The sequence below is a fragment of the Varroa destructor genome, unplaced genomic scaffold, assembly GCF_002443255.2.
Source record: "Varroa destructor unplaced genomic scaffold, Vdes_3.0 BEIS01000007.1, whole genome shotgun sequence".
NCBI classification, from domain to species: Eukaryota; Metazoa; Arthropoda; class Arachnida; order Mesostigmata; family Varroidae; genus Varroa; species Varroa destructor.
In genome coordinates, this window is record NW_019211460.1 from 11,191,332 (window position 1) to 11,208,524 (window position 17,193).

The following is a 17,193-nucleotide window of genomic DNA, read 5'->3' on the forward strand; positions in this document are numbered from 1 at the left end:
TTCCCTGACCCTTTCGTACAATTAAGAAGACACCCTTATTTGATTAGACAAAGGATAACGACAGTGGGTTTAGTGGTGGGTTTTTATAAGTAATTGAGCGTAGTGTTGCGTACATTGTCATCTGGGTGCACCTGATGAATGATCCGAACACTTTCTAAAGCGATTATTGATTCACACGCTTGAATGGGTAAGACGATACTGAACCAATGGACGATGAGTTAACTTGTACAAACCTTGGTTCGATTGAAGTGCCCGATGATTGACAAAAGTCTTGGAAAAAATCAAAGTGCATGTGCGTACTACAGTGGTTAGAATAGTAATAATAATAGCCAGTCAAATACATATAATATGTACAAATTTTAAAATCTGTATGTATATAAACACTAATCTCTTAGTGGGATTCTTGAAGAAGCCCTATCGGCTTTAGTATTGAGCTCATTCTCATTCAGAGGAAAGATCCTTTGTAGAAGTACGCGATGTATTATAGGTAGCAAGTACAGGTGAGTAATTTGTTGTTTTCTTTAGAAATTTTTCTGTCTTGAACCGTATTAACTAGTTGTATAGTGCTGATTGAAGCTATAAACTTAAAATTATCAGGTTCGTTTACTATGATAGTATGCTTATTATATACTATATGCTTATGTAAGAATACGTGCACTAGGGATGTATGCAGTCCATTGTTAGAAGACGCTTCTGGTTTCATATTGACTGCAATTAATATAGAACATTTATCATGGTTAATCTGAGCCGCACCGAATATTTGCATGGTAATCTAATGTCGACCGTACGAACTTCTACAAGCAATCATAACTGAAGCATTTATACGACAGAGTTCCTACCTATAGTACTGTTAATTAATTTTTTTTCCATGCACGGTGTGCAGACGAAAACATATGCCCGACCGTTCTCTCCGCGTAATCTGCATTTGGACCCTGGAAGCACCCCTTTCGTGATAACGTTGTAACACGATGATTTCAATATTTAGGGCCATAATACCAACCCGTTGTTTGATTGTCGTACATGTTTTTCGCTATGTAATAAATTGTAATATACTACCCGTAACCTACGTTTGTTGAAAGAAGTAATTCCGCTTGTCTACAAATAGACGTAACTGAGGAACCGATGCTGCACGGTAAATAATTTTTTTTATTTTATGCCGGTCACCAGGTCAAATCCTGTTTATAAAGTAGAACAAAAAAAAAAACGCTGTACATATGGAAAACAACAACCTTTTTTTTTTTTGGCTATTTCACTGCCTTTTAAGATCATTTTTTCAACAACAAGTAGACCCAGGAGTGCTCTAGTAAGGCGAGTGTAGCCACCAAGCAGGTTTTAGTTAATCTGTGATGATGTACTAAATGTGTGATAATAATAAAAGTACACACAAAGTTTGTTGGAATAGAATTCATGGACTTTTGCATCCCTTCATTTGAGCTTTTATTATATACGGAGCCTAATTTTTTGTTGTTCTCGCATAACTTCAATAGCCTACTTAATGTGGCAAGCTGTATTATTATAGATAAAAATTAGGTTTTCGCAGTTTTCTGCACGGTCTGCTCGGTTGATATCGATTTTCAGGCCTCACACGAACCGCATAAAAGCGCAGACTCAAGAGTTCGCATACTTTATTTACATTGAAGTAGCTTCGCAATCAACAATCCTTTAAATGAGCGCGTTTTAGAACACATACATATTCGTTGTGTGACCCCGTTTTAAATACATGTGTACCATCTTCGTATACTAATGCCTACGGTTTCCGGGAAGCTACTCGGGAAGGCTTCCGGGGAGATGTCTACGGGAAGCTACGCTTTCCGTTAGGTTCTTTTTTCAATACCGTCACGGATGTAACTTTATAAGGACAAATGGTCTTTCAAAAAGGCAAGAGACGGCATCAGCGACAGCAAATGATGCGCTATGATCGAGAAGACAAAAGGCTATTGATAGACAAAAGACAAAGATGGCACTGAAGCTGAAACACAAAAATTAAACAGGAATTTTGCCGGTGGCTTTGAGAGCTCGGATTGAACTGATTGGACTAACCGAAGGAAATATTTGCGTTTGCTGTGTTGGTGCCCATTCCGTCGCCAAATGCCATGGTTCAAAATGCGCTTTGCGAGCTTCATAGTTCAGTGCAGGATAGACAGGATGCATTCAGACGAGGCTGTTTTCTCTATAGGCCCATTCCTTACACGTGGTCCACAAGGCCTTCAATTCATTCTTACTCTCGCTTGTCGTAGTCGCACAGTCACTATCCTTGTTTCGCTCTTTGTAGTAGACGTGGGATGACGCGAGGCTTGAACGCACAGGAGAACAAAGAAACAGCTACTTGTGGCAATCGTTGTGGTAGCGGTGTTTTCGACGGCACTAGGACTCGCCAAAATAGTGCCAGACTGCAGTCTGGCGCACAGCATACGAGTGGAAACAATGACGCAAGATGAGAGCGGAACCCTAACAGAGCGAAGCAAACTCAATTTGAGTTTGAAGCGACACCTATAAGATGATGGGAGGTGGGCGGGGGTGTGGGTAAAGAACAAGAGTAGTCCTTGGTGATGCATAGGAGCTGACGGTACGGCGAGTTGGCCGTTTGCAAGACTTGGGCATTTGGGGATCGGCTGCCCCTGTGGAGTGCCGAACGCAAAAGGGAGAGAGGGGATGACGGAGACAACCGCATGGTTATGGCTGTGCATCTATGAGCAAAAGAGGAGAAAGGGATTTGCAATGCAAAATGCGTCTTCGTCATCACGACCACTAGAATCGCTGCTGTGACCAACATCACCTTCTCCATTCAAACCTTTCCGTTTCTCTTGTCCTCGAGGCCCCTTAACCCACCTCAGTTTTGCCTTCTTTATTACCCCTGACACCTCGTACGCCTGCAGAACATAACAGTGAAGGTAGAAAGCAAAGAACCCCCTGTTCGTATTCGCAGGTTTAGCTGTCTGCTTCAGCCACGCGCTGGTTCCTTCGTAACTGTCCGCCCAGGCTACATATCAAAGATAGTTGGGGCGTTCTGAAACAACTGCGTATTATACTACAGGGTCTCTATCTAGCTCATTTTAGTTTACTTAAGCATATCACACAATGTTATTCGATTTGACGACGGTATCTGCAGTAGTGGCTATACGTGATTTGCAAGGCACGTTATGTTCAGAAACGTAGATATGGTGCGATAATGCATGAAATACCTTTGCGTGTATAACGACAGTGACTTTGGGGTCAGTGTTAAAGGACAGCGGCCTTCTGGTTCGTCCAAAGGAAAAGCTGGAACACTTTACAGAGAAATTATGTACAGGCATAACAGCTTCATTATATGGCACGCCTTTTTGCTATACATACAGACAAAATTGTGTGTCGGAGCGCGTCTGTATACACAGATGCACTTCCGCAAAATGTCTCACTACACTGCAATCAATAAGCCGAAGTCGAATTGTTATAAAGTTACCTCCACAGGAGTTACACATGTGCCTTTTTATCCTGCGTATCTGAAAGAGTTTGGTATAGGAAACGATACGTCCATGAGTTTACCACACAAGGAAAAAAGAAATATAAGAAAAACGACAGTAACTCGAAGAAAAACCCTTGGAAGAGGCCATTATCTACCGGAAAAAGGCAGAATATAAAAAGCCAAAGGGGTTGATCTTTCGCTTGCCGCGAACAGTAGAGCACGAATATAATGTTATGCCTGGGCTATTTCGTTGGGTAGTAGAGCTTGATGTGGGGAAAAACAGGAATCGTAAGCTTTTACTGCCCATCGGAACTGCTGTTATTATTGTTAATATTATTGTTATTATTAATATTTTCGTTTTATAAAATAATTAAATGGTAATAACGAAATCTTATAGATTACTCTTCTGTTTAGAACTGGTTTAAGATATAATAGCATAGTTTCCTGCAAAACACATGTAAACGCTCTGATTGACCGCTTCAGTAACTTAGGCCTGCAAAAGCCCGCTAAGACGTGGACAATGGACGAATATCATCAAAATGTTGTCAACTTACGCAAACGTGACAGTTGAAAATTTCGCTCAATGATTGAGAATGCTTCTAGCGGTTATAGTGAAACAAATATTATATTTTTACGACTTGCACCATGAATTACCATAGCATTGGCTACAAAAATACCGTTAAATTAAACCGCTGTTTCTAAACAAGAACTCCGCAACAAAACTAGTAACTTAAGGTTTTGCAAAGTTGACAAAAGTTCTAGAGCCAGTAGGACAGTTGCTTTGAGCCCTGTCAACAAGGTGCACTATGTGTGATATCTCCAAATAAGTAATATAATTTCTAAAACAGTAGAACTTCGTCTGGCTAATGTTTAAAACTTTGTGTGGAATATCGTTCACTGCCTAACTATGCTATTTTTTTCTGAACAATATAGATGTAATTACCTTCTATTTAAATGTTAAGCGTAGCCTACAATATGGGATGTTTTTGGTACTTTCTGCGAAATGTTATTCAGACGTTTTCAGATAATCCTAGATGTTTGTTTTGAAACGTTATTGCTTCAGAACAATGTAGACGACGCCAACAAGTTAGAAGTTGGCTAGTTTTTCTTTGTTTGGAGATGCAGGAAATTACAAGCGAACTTTTGCGTACCTCCAAGCATTATACTCCGTATGGAATGCTTTCATAGTGCTTGTTATTGTTGACGTGCCTAGCAAAGCTCCATAGTTCACTATGACCAACTCGAGTTTTTAGCTTTATTTACAACGTCCTTAAATTCTAGAGGGTAAGAGAAGACAAAACAGGACCGCACGCATGTGACGTTCACTTTTGTAATCCATTTGGGTGGTCTCGAAGCTTGTTGGAACAGTAATCTACATGCAGCTATTGTCAGCGTCACCGGTAATAATTTCTACATGTGGATAACTCGTTTGTGCCCTGCTCTAAGAAGAGGCTACTAGCTCTAGATAAGATAGCGCAGGGGTCAAATACTCAGATTTGAGTTTTTGCCTGTTGTTTAGCTCTTATGGTAGTAATCGTTTAAAAAAAAAACAGTCAGCTGAGGGATAAACGTGCTGCAGTAAAGGTTTTTATTAATACGATAAATATGTAAATAGATATATAGTTAACTCTAGATAACTGCTATGCAGAGAAATAAGCTATTTTGGTAGATGATGTCTTTTAAAAATTATTCAACTTCTCGTCTAAAGAACTAGAAGTTAAATAATTTGTAAGAAGTTGTTCTTTAAGGTTAGAAAAGTGCTAGAACATACTTGCAATAACCTGTTCACTTTTCTGTACTCGTGTTCGGAAGGATACTTACACATCCACCGACCGGCTGGGATGGGTCGTCCATCAAGTCTTCTCCATACTATCTGTGGCTCTGGCTGACCTTGTGCGGTGCAACGCACCTGAAGGGGCGCTCCTTCTTCAATTTGAACACGCTGATCTCCACGCTCCACAATTGTAGCTGGTACTGAAATCAGACGTAAAAGTTTCACATCAAGCGAGGTTCAATATTTTGTCGAAATCTTAGCCAAGCCGAACTATCTTCCTAAAGTGTAAGGTTTACGTAGCTGTTACTGAGATACCACACAGAAGTGTAGGTGTGAACTTCGTCTAGGTATTTTCGAATGAGGTAATCTTACATTGGTCGATCGGATTTACCGCTAAAAGGAATATTTGTTCAGAAAAACTAAAAGTTAGAGAGGCTATTCGCTGTTGAAACGAACTTTAGTAATTTGCCATCCCACAGACGTTTGCGTGACCCGTTCTCCTAAAACTGATGCGGTTTAAATTAAACATTTTACTGATATCACATTGTAGCGCAATGTTTATATTCAACTTGGCTTGTCAATCGTATGCACACAATCATAGGATACACTATGTGTGTTAGTATGTGCCATGAAAAAGTAATCTCCATTTTCAGCGTTCACGATACAGCTGACATCATTTTCATTGGTCCTTATAGCTGTTCAAATGACGCCTATCACAAAATAATTTACACGTATTTATACATCACTGTTCAGGTCAAAGTAAGGACGCGCTTTGATAAGCTTATATTTGTATGTCTCTTTTATACGGTAGTTGGTTAGTCACAGGAAACGACTTGAGCGTATTGAACAGGAACAATTTCAATGAAATAGATACGCGTCACAAATGTGCGCTTTTTGTAAAGATGAATGAATACAGAACGCCTCTTGCGGATATCTTAATGGCCGTATTCCAGCTGTTTCTTTGAAGCCTCAACTCTCTTGGTAGTCATCGATTTACTTTTTGCTTTCCTGACTCAGTAATATTGTACCATGTGCACAAGACGAAGCTCTTTTTCCTCGTCGACAAGCTTACGGCCTTTCGAAAAGCCAAGCCGCTGCCATATTTCATCTATGGCAGTGGTATTATTTCTGTTTGTCCTTGTAACGCATGAGCGAATGAGCTCGTGTCGAACCTATTCACCCGTTACGTTCCCCAAATATCTTTAGTTTTTGAGTTCTCCAATAGCTTCTATTTTTCGTTTATTTTCCTGCCCCACTTTGGCCAATATTCCCAGCATAAGCCCGCTAACGAAGAAGACAATTTACCAGAGCTTCTACCCACAACCACAGCTACACGATCATGGTGTATTGCTAAATGGTACCTAGGGCAGGATAAGGATGACGCATAAAGTGTTTTGCCTTCGGCGATCGCATAAGGTGGCGTTGCCGGTGCAAACGGAGGCGGACTTATGCCATCTACCCTCTGTCTGCGTCCTAGTAAGTGACCAGTACCGGCAGAACGTCTATTACTCTAGAACTGCAACAGAAAATGCTGGGCCACCGTAGTTTAGCTCAATTTCCGCTGGACCATTTTTTTGCTAGAAACGGGATCGTTTGTTGTTCCAAACTTTCTTCTAAACCGTTTAGGTTTTATTCATTGATAGATCTTTCTCGACCCTATTTTTGGCTACCCTATTTTTTGAAGGCGGATTCTTGTTTGGTTGAAATAAAGTATGCAATGTCTCGGTAATCAAATATTGGAAATTTTAAAATAGAAAAGAGCTTCACTTAAGACCATGAATACTTAAGGTATAGATCTCTGGTAGCCGATTTTTTAGATTAACCAATCTGTTATCATATACAAGTTTCGAAATTAAACAATTTAGCTATTAGAAATATCCTAACGGTTAAGACCTTTTGGAGTAGACAGTTCTTGAAAAGATTTTTGCTAAAAGTTTCCAACCATGTCGTGTAATAGGGACGTGCATATTTTTATTTACATGCAATTTGTAGGACGTGCGCCTACAGAGAAGTACGACTTTTCGCAGATGTACATTTAGATTTTGAGGCCCATAGCTGCCCCCAATGCAATAGATTTATACTGATACAGTCGATGCAGTCGCAAATCGTCTGTAGACGATTTTCCGTCGTATTTTTCCGATGCCATTTTATCGCATTGGAATGATCCGCCTGATCACGTAAACTTTATAAGTGATTAAACTTCAATAAAAATTTGCATCGATCGCATGGCGTTCTAAGCGAATGTCGTATAGATAGTGCATTATAACCCAGTTAATACTTCAGCTAATTTACAACAGGCGTACGAAGGGCTTCGCAAGTGGATAAGTACTTTTCAGCGTTCGTTTTCATACGAGACATCGGCGCTATAGAGCAATTTAGCTCGCCGTCGTATGAAGCTGAGCATAAATCTTGATTTCTTCTCAGACCAGTCCTGCTGAAGATGCCGAAAAGTGTTGCGACAAAGATTTCCGGCTGGCAGCGACAGCAGATGACGCCATTTAACCATCCAAGGAACCACTACGTGTGATAACTTTTCCAAAGAAGCTTTGGTATGATTGAGCGGGTTCTTGGAAGGACGAAGCCCTTCATCATTTCAAATCATTAAACTTCACCGAGGACCAGGATCAGAGTGTTCTCAAGAGAAAGCAAAAATGACTTGTCTGTTCACTCAAAGATATCGCACACAAATAAATAGAGCGTTTTGTCTAAAATCGGCCCTTCTCAATAATACGCGTCAATATACTACTGGGATATTTGTTACGCGCTATAGGGTGAAAACCAGGACGATGCAAAGGGCTTTGACCCGTGGCGCTACAACTTTTATGAAAGATGTATTTATTAATTATATATTAATAAAAAAAAATATAAAATAGGAATAAAATCTATTAGCACTAGCTTATCATCAATCTATAATTAAAATCCTTCCATTTGTAGGTTTCAAGCACGTAAAAGATAATGCTGTTAGGCCTAATGTGGGCCTTCATTCGCTGGTAAGCATTGCCTTTTACTTGCAAGTAAAAGGAAGTAAGGTACGAGGTTACTCTTAATTTAAGCGATGCGTCGCGGCACAACAAGAACGTCTTCTTAAACTTAATGAGTAATGACTACCTAGTCGAACTGGCTTGCTAATCTCAGATAAAAAAAAAAAGTCGAGTGTTAGAAAAACTGCATGTTTTAATCATGAGCTATCTGAGTAAGCATTATTAAAGGTTTCCTTTGGTCGACCCTCGGGTTCCAGAGATTCTTATGGCTTTCGGCTCCTGAGACTTTTAGGACTTGTTACGAGCGTCATGGGGTGCGCGCACTCGGCCTCATAACTCGTGCACTTGTTGAAACATCTGTATACTATAAAAGAGCTATACACTCACCGAGACTGCACGCTACGCAGCTTCATGTATAGAAATAGGCCAATGAGCGACGATTTTATCTTGACCCATTCAATAAAATCGTCACACGGCCTGTGGGCACGGATACAAGGGTCTGTTTCTATTTTTCTATAGTAAAATAACCTTTGCTATTCAATAAAATCGTTCTTCTTGAGTCACGTTTTTCTGCTGTTTCGAAGGACTACATCACAATGTCAGATGATGGCCGTGTACTCGTGAACATGTTCTATTCTGATATACTTGTCTCTTCTAACAGTAGGATGAAAATGGACGTCCTATGTATTCCGTTCTAAAAGCATGGCTGCGATTGTGTATATGGCAGGACGATTCAATCTTCAAAATGTCCTTAAGAATTTATGCACTTGAGCGGACTTGCCTCTTAGGGTGCATGACCACCAGTTAGCTTGTGCAGATCGATTATGACTGGGAACAGCAGGACACTCGTACATGTGTAATTTCGCTAAACTAGAGTCGAGTTGATTTATAGGTGCGATATACAGTTTTTAAGTTATTTTATCCGAATATATAAGTTCATGTAATCTAAAGACACGTCAAGCATACTGAGTGACTGTTTGTTATTTATCCATGAGAATTAAGAAAAAAAAAAAACTTATAATAACGATAATGATAATTGCCTGCATTATATTATATTTTCTACACTTATAAATTCCTTCAACTTTGCCATGTATTTTTAAGAGAATGCCCTAGTCTTCTATCCATTTAAAATTTTTCACAAATACCTTCCGAGCATTCACGTCTTATTTCCTTGCAGGTATAATACTCTAAGTTTTCGGACGGTGCCTACACAGGCTGGATTTGTAACTAACGGGATAGGAAATCAACCATAAGTGCAACCTACGAAAACCTTTAATGCTGCTCAGTTTCAGCAATACGGCTACCATATAAAGTACTCATATATACTATATTTTTGTCTCTTTAGAATATTTAAGCTATTTACCAAGATGCACGATAGACTTGAGTTTTCATCTTAGTATGGGTGAAAGTATAAAATCTAGCGAGAATATGTAGGTTGATTTTCTGCATTTTTGCCAACGTAATTTAGATATTCAGATTATAATCGGATAAATTAGTCTACATACAGGACAAGTAACATTACCAATTACGTCCTTCACATCTGTTATGTTGAGGCTTGCAGCGGTAGCTCCGTTGATCGTGTAGGAAGTGATACCGGGCATTCCAGGAGGCCCCTCAGCTCCGGGAGGGCCTCGACGACCCTTTGGGCCAACGGGACCCTGCGTGCCTGGAGTACCAGCAACACCAGGGAGGCCAGGAGCACCGGGAATACCTAATCGAGATCGAACGTCAATGTTCTGTTAACATACCTAAATCGTGGAATATGAGCTTCGAATTTGGAATGAAAATGAATAATAAATATAGCTAGAGTCCTTATTGTTTCCGTTATTGAGTAAAAAGTATAATTTTGTTATTTTCAACCTACCTGGCTTTCCCTTTGTTTTATAATAATGCAAATAGCCAAACTAATGGCAAAACAACCCTAAACTGACTGTGAATAATCCAGGTTCAAATCTATATAGTTGTTGGCAATGCGGGCTTTAGAAACAAATCTGTCAGATGTAGTGAGCACATACGTTACTACTGCATTGTCGATGAAGGCAAGGCTGTATAAACTTGACAGAGACTATTAAACGTCAGTATGCTGCCAGCAATAAAAAAGCAAAAGCAGACTTCCAAGTGAATGTTCTGTTCTATACTGTTATTTTATCCTCACCATCTGACCCGTTAATTCCAGGCCGCCCCGGTGTGCCCGCTAAACCAGGTAGACCATCCCGGCCTGGCGTGCCGTCTTCCCCGGGCATTCCAGGCATTCCGTCAAGACCTGGTTGACCAGGAAGTCCGTCAAGGGCTGGTAAACCCGGCGGGCCTCTAGCTCCTTTGTCGCCTTTTGGCCCTTGTGGGCCTGGAGGCCCTGGTGGTCCGCCAGAGAAACGTCGGATACGGCCTCCACCTAAATTCCTTCGAGTCCCCCGATCTCTGCAATGGCCTGGTAGTCCTGGTGGTCCTGGAGGTCCCGGTGAACACTGGCAAGCTCCAGCTGATTTTGAATCAACGTGCTGAGATTCCCCATCTGCAAATCGAACAGATTTTGCCGTATGACAGGGTTTAATTGCATAATAAATGTTTTAGAAAAGGAAACATGAAAACACGGCACGTTTTGAGCAATCTATTGGTAGGATATATTCTCTCAATTTTAGTGACATGTCAGAATTTAGATTTAATAAAATGAACAGCAACGAGCCAATGTCATGGACCGCATTTTTTGCATGGCGTTTCCGCCTTCCTGTTGACACCGATAAGTGGTTATAAATGATAAAGTAATAAACAAAGGATCTTCTCTTCGTTTGTTTCGACTGTTGTGTCATTTAGGCGTTCGTTTTTTCTGAGTCGTTCCCAAGCCAGGATATATTTAACAACTAGCTTTAATAACGAAGTTCAATGTTTATTTATATGCCTCGTAACCGACTTTACCTCATTAAACTGGATTTGTTATAGGACAAGAGGTAACGTCAACGGTAGAGCGATTCAAACAGTGGACATTATATTCCATTTACGAAAAGGGAGAGGTAAGTTAAGTAAGGCGAAGTTTACGACTCACTTGGACTTAAATAGGAGCGTGCAATACAAAACAATAAAGTGCATCTGATAAATGGGGCTCAGCTATCCACGACCTTTATTGGGGTCTACGTGAGTCTGATGTGCAATCATCCAACACCGGCGGGGGTTGACGTCAAACATCGCCAATGGGAGCTTATGGCTTACGCTAGAGATGGGCTGGCCATATCCGAAGCAAACGTAACGGTAAACGTCCACTATGTCGTAAATCTCTTCACGTTTAAATACAATAGCCGACTGTTGCTACTTCAAGTGAGCCGCAAGTTTAACATTCGTTCACACAAACTTTAGACTGTTCGATCCGACTGTTTAGAGAGACACTTCGAACTCAATTCGAGTAACACATACGATTCAAATAATGTCCAAGGGAAAGACCATCGAAAAGCAGTGTTTTCGTCTATTTCATCAAAGATTCCATATGAAAAAAACAATTTGCGGTGTAAAATACGTCATGAAATTTAGCCACATTGAGAAATGTCTATGGGTTTGACGATCCATATATATCGATTCGTGACAAAAGTGGAAACCTGTAATATATTAATCGATGCTGTAGCTCGATCTGCGGCTCGTGCTTTATCGAATGCTTCCGAGGCGTACCATGTCTTCTAGATGACGTTCTGCAAGCCTATCATTTATATGGCTGATTTAATTTGATGCCATTCTAGATACTTGTACATCAAAACTAGCTATTAGAAGTTCAAGTCTTTCTCAGCTACCTTTCCTCATAAGATGAAGGCGACGCTGATACTATCCTGATATCTCAGTAATAGCCAGAGCACATCGCTTATGCGCACTGTATCGTAATGGCTACGTGCAAAGAATGGAGATCCGCCACCGACTCGAGTCGTTTTTATCCGCCAAAACTCGTCTATGTGAGTTACTTCCGATTGCAGGTGGGTTAAAGAACGTGGACTTATCTCTGACACCGAGGGCGCAATTGATCCCCTACGAAAATGTCCTTTCATCGTCTGAGACAGCGATACTGAAATCTCTACGGTAGAGGGCGGCTACATTTCTACATCGTGTATCGTTACCGTCCCTTTTATACATTTAAATCTACAACTTATAGGGTGACGTTTTACTAGGCATACACACGCAGTGGCTTCTACCGAAGGTCATAGCTTTTGTCCACCAATACTGTCAAACTCGTCGAATATTTACGAGCTTTTTGCTCTATCAATAACGCACAATTTGTAATGCTCCCAGCCTAAACTTTATGGGAAAAAGTCAGCCATCCGCTGGTCTCTATGCATGCCCTTCTATGCCATAGGTTGTGTTAACGCAGGCATAATGGCAGGTTGTCTCTTCCCATTGCGGTCCTCAATATCTCCGTTTCGATTTTTACCAATATAGTTAGCCGAACCCTAGTGTCCGCCCCCCGGGGCTAACGTTTGTTTTTCGGTGCTGTGATTCGGTATCGGCCCACTGGTATAATAGGCAGCAGTACAACACGCCATATTTAGGGAGATCAGGCAGACTGTTAACGGCTAGCCAGCAACACAGCCGCTTTGAGTAACTTGCGATTTTTCGGTCGACGTAGCGTATACATTAAGCATTTTTTTAAAGCAATGATTCGTACCGTGCTAGTTTAGTGACTGAGAGTAGAGTGTAACCAGGCCTCGCGGCGTAGATATTTGGCTCCTTGAGGAGTAGCCTGTTTCATTTGAGGATCAACGAAGAGCTACAGAGTGAGGTACCCTCAGGAGACCGAATGGTCTTCATTAGCCAACAAAAGTACATCGTTAACCCTCCTTCGAAAAACTGTCGGGCCAATAGTACTAACTTTAGAAGTTGAAGCCGCGGCTTCAACGCGAGTCATCCGTTGAGCTCGTCATGTATACCGATGATGTGAAATCTTTCATCCTTGTTAGAGACTTCGAGGATCATCGTATGCTTTAACTCACCTCAGTCAAAAAGATGGATCTCAGCTTTTCTGCTAACAAGTACGGAATCTGTCACCTCGGACCCTCAAACCTAAACTCCCGTACCAACTAAATTATGCTCTATTGGTTGAACTCAGTGTTGAGGAATGGGTTGGGGTGTGATTTTCACTCCCGCTGCGATGCGTATCGATAAAACTGGATCTTTAATATTTCTTCGTTTTTCGACCACCCTGCTGCTCTCCCAAATCAAACAAGTTCCAATGTCGTTTCTCCTATACCATAGTCATGCCATATACGTACAGTTAGTTTCATTCTCATCTTGGTAACTTCATTTCCCTGGAAAAAAAGTGCAACAACGATGCCTCAAAAGTGTTTATTAACAAATCGCTGCCTACTGTTATTTTATGAATTTTATCTTCCATAGTTTTTGAATGTGTGAGAGTGTACGTTCACCGTAAGGAAAACATTCCCGGATAGCTTGTCGTAACAGATATGTTTTCATCGGCAACTTCTGCTATCGGAAGGGTGCCACCTCTTTTTAGAACAAAACAGCGTGCTATTTTGAAATTTCGACAAAGATCAACTATTATGCAATCTTTATCTTTCTTAGGCTGGACGAAGTGTCAGCGTGATCACGAACTTTCGGAGAAAAAGTAGAATAAAGTTCCAGTATATCAAAACGGAATATCTACGATAAAAAAGAACAGTACGAACCCTAACGTTACTCGATGCCCCCCGGCAATGCTTGCCCAATGATCTCTTTGTTTCGATCACATCGTAGGCGGAGAAATCTGATTTAAGTACATCTACGATGTCCCAAATCGTCCCCGAAGACCTCGTGTACATGCTATATGTAACAAATGTCAGACAGATGTCTTCTAAAGACGATAAAACAAAGAGATTTGATCAACGTCGTTCGCTATTCAATTCTCTCAAGAACAACGTACTAGGTCGTCTTCGACTTCATCTGCAAAAACCTGTCTATCTCCGATGCAACAATCAGTCGTAGAAGTATCGCTAATTTGCTCACCACGATCACGGTAAGCAGCAAATTTTTAATGGTGGTTGTTTAGCCGATTGGATTACTATATATGGACCGTTATTGAGCTAACGACATGGCAATGTCTACGTTTACTCGTGCCGTTATCAAGAGGGCGTTCGTCTCTCACCTAACATTTAAGCCATTGCTAACATTTATATAAAACATTAAACGAATCTACGAGCGTTTTAGATCCTGTATTCGCGCTGGATGATATTTTTATTGAACAATCATCATAAGCAACAACTATAGCATATGCATATGATTTCGTTGAAATCTATATGTTTTTGTTTAGATACGGTGGTGGAAACCAAACATGAGAGACATTTTCAATTTTGACGCTCCACTCTGTATTTAAATATGCATATGTATATATGCAATAAGGTTTCAGTGCATTGTGCTTTATCCTTTACCCAGTATTGTTGAGGGGAATGCAAAGCTGCGAGCTAAGCGTAAGGCCTCACGATCGTTGTGTCTTGCAAAAGCCATATGCATGCACGTAGGCCCGCTGGTACGAGAGCTTGAAGTTATGATAGGCGATATCGATGATGGTAATAATGGCGCCATCGAGCGCTCAAAGACAAAAGCCCTATATTAGATGTGGTTAATGAGACTATATAGCAACGGTTAGTGCTGAGACCACCGAAGAAAACGCAGGGATCACAAAGTGTCTGGACGTTCCGCGAACCGACATTATTTGACCGACTGCCGATGGATCAGCGCGCAGCAGACGTTAAGCTTAGGAACTAGGCACACGTTGCGCAGGTGTGCCATTGCGTCTATGATTCACATCGTTCGGAAAATTTCGGCCACTGCTTCTGGTCACTGATGTGTTCTGCGCAGGTCGATACCGTTCGGCAAACTTTAAAGAACTGAAACAGCAAGACTGAGAGACCTAGACAGTTCAGCTTTAGAAACACTTGTTTTCAGATTTGTCTATTAAAGCAGGAAGCATAGCATTGAATCGGCTTGATACTGCTTATAGAGTGGTCTATAAATGTCTGCGCGCGCCCCAAGAATGATGTTCGTTCTTATGACTTCTGCTTTAAGCAGACCCGGTTTTCTCTGACACAGAGAAGGTCAGATGAAAGGGTATCAAACAAAAAGGGATCAGGATTTTGCCAAACGAGAAGTGTCTCATTGTTCGTTCTTTAAAGGCCATGGTAACTGAGGGTGCCAGCTAATTAAGTTGGTTAGTCGTTTGAAGTTTCTTTACAAAGTCAATGTAGAGGAGAAGGGTTCGGGATGCGCGCGAATATATCCAAAAAGCTTTGCATATATATTTATAGTATCATGAAGAAAATTGTACTAGAAGGAAAAGCCGCTTTAGTTAAGCTTTGTGGCAGACGGTCAAGCACAACTTCGATAGTTATCAGTACATACTCCTTACCCCGCAAAGTTTCACATCCGATTTTCATGGTAGGTAAAAGTGCGCCACAACATAAGGAATAACTGAATCAAAGTTCAACCGACCATTATGATCAGTCTAAACTCATCAATTACACTAAAACAACTCTAAAATATCTTCCGGCCATCGTGCGCCGGTTCCGGTTGGCTGATACAGCGCCATCATGTCGGCTTCGATTAAAAAAGACTGCGATCGACTTGAATGTCCATGATATACAGCCACCATCATCATTAGACACATGTGCTGCAGCCTGCTTCCAAGTCTGGCCTCTTATTCCTTAAACATTCGAGCATACGTCCAGCTAAATAAAAAAAGGTCGTTTTAGTCGAGATATTCGCCGACAGAACAACCCTTCTTCAGGTGGATAGGTGGGGCTAATTTTTTTTTTTTTTTCGTTATGAACAACAAAACGAGCATTAATTAGCGTTTTATGGTCACTAAAATGAAACAAATGACTACGATACGTAACCTGTCGTGAGCACACAAAACCCAACCTATCAATAATCTATTTTCAACTCATAACAAGTACGTGCTCATCTAGGTATCAACGTACATACTTTTCCAGTATCTACGCCACGAGATCAGCATTTACATATGGCAAAGGGTGACCATCTCGATAAACTGCTACATGTAAATCGGAGCTCGACGCTCAACTTGTCCGTATCTGCAAGAATTAAGTAAGCTTACGAAGTATCGGCTTCTGGCACTCGCTTTGCTATGGTAGACATCTGCTTACCATATAATCCCTTTCCGAGAAAAAGTACGGTTCTTTGGTGGGCCAAGTTCCCAAAGCTGTTTTGTACCATTTTCCTGGCATTTTGAATCAGTTATACACAGTGAGGTCATCGTTGGGCTTGTCATCTTCCTTTCTACTTTGAAAACGGTTCTACAGAGATAAATATTTAAACACCTACGGTCTTTTTTGTTAAGTGCAGAACTTCTAAAGCATTTAACTTCGACAGTTTTTGCAAACACAAGGCGAAACCGCAGTAAGTGAGAACTTCATAACTTGTGAGAGACGTTCAGAAGTTACCTGTTAGTTGTAAACGGACGGTATTTATGAGGTGTCAACTTATTTATAGCCGCATACGTTGTGCTTCAATACGTGTCTAGTTGTACTCGAACCTATCCGACATACAATTGCCCCGACGTTAAGAGTAATTTCTCTATATCTATATGAAATAATATAGAATATGTATCCTATAGTGAGATAATAATTAAACGAAAAATGCTAGTCAGCTCGGTAGTGAAAGATGAACAGTTCTCTGTATAGTGCATTGGCACCTGCCAGGGGCTGTCTGTATTCATTTCGAGCTTGACAGCAGTGACGTACCAGGACATTATAGGGTGCCTGTGGACAAAAATGCTATTCGGTTCGATTATTCCATCCCTGTGAAGCAACCTATTGCGGTAGTTGATCATTTTTTGACTGATGTTCTTCTAAGCATCCACACTGAGCTAATTAACAGTACTTGGACGTCTGAATCAAATTTGAAAAATGACCTAAATAATATAGGGAGCAGAAGATCATTTGAAAAAGACGACTTCCTCGCCAGTGCTAAGTTCTTATTGGCAGTTCGTCTTTATCTGTATATATAAAACACAATAT

General features: G+C 40.8%; 1 protein-coding gene across 4 annotated transcripts in view; it reads right to left on the minus strand.

Annotated features, from left to right (window-relative positions):
* LOC111254013 (uncharacterized) overlaps positions 1-17,193 on the minus strand; it is a 213,462-nt gene that overhangs the window by 45,283 nt on the left and 150,986 nt on the right. For all 4 annotated transcript variants that reach the window (XM_086975599.1, XM_086975601.1, XM_086975600.1 and 1 more), the window contains 3 exons: positions 10,353-10,709; positions 9,720-9,908; positions 5,264-5,416 (listed from right to left, as the gene is read on the minus strand). In XM_086975599.1, coding sequence (XP_086831725.1) covers positions 5,264-5,416; positions 9,720-9,908; positions 10,353-10,709 — 699 coding nt within the window. The remainder of the gene's footprint in view (positions 1-5,263; positions 5,417-9,719; positions 9,909-10,352; positions 10,710-17,193) is intronic.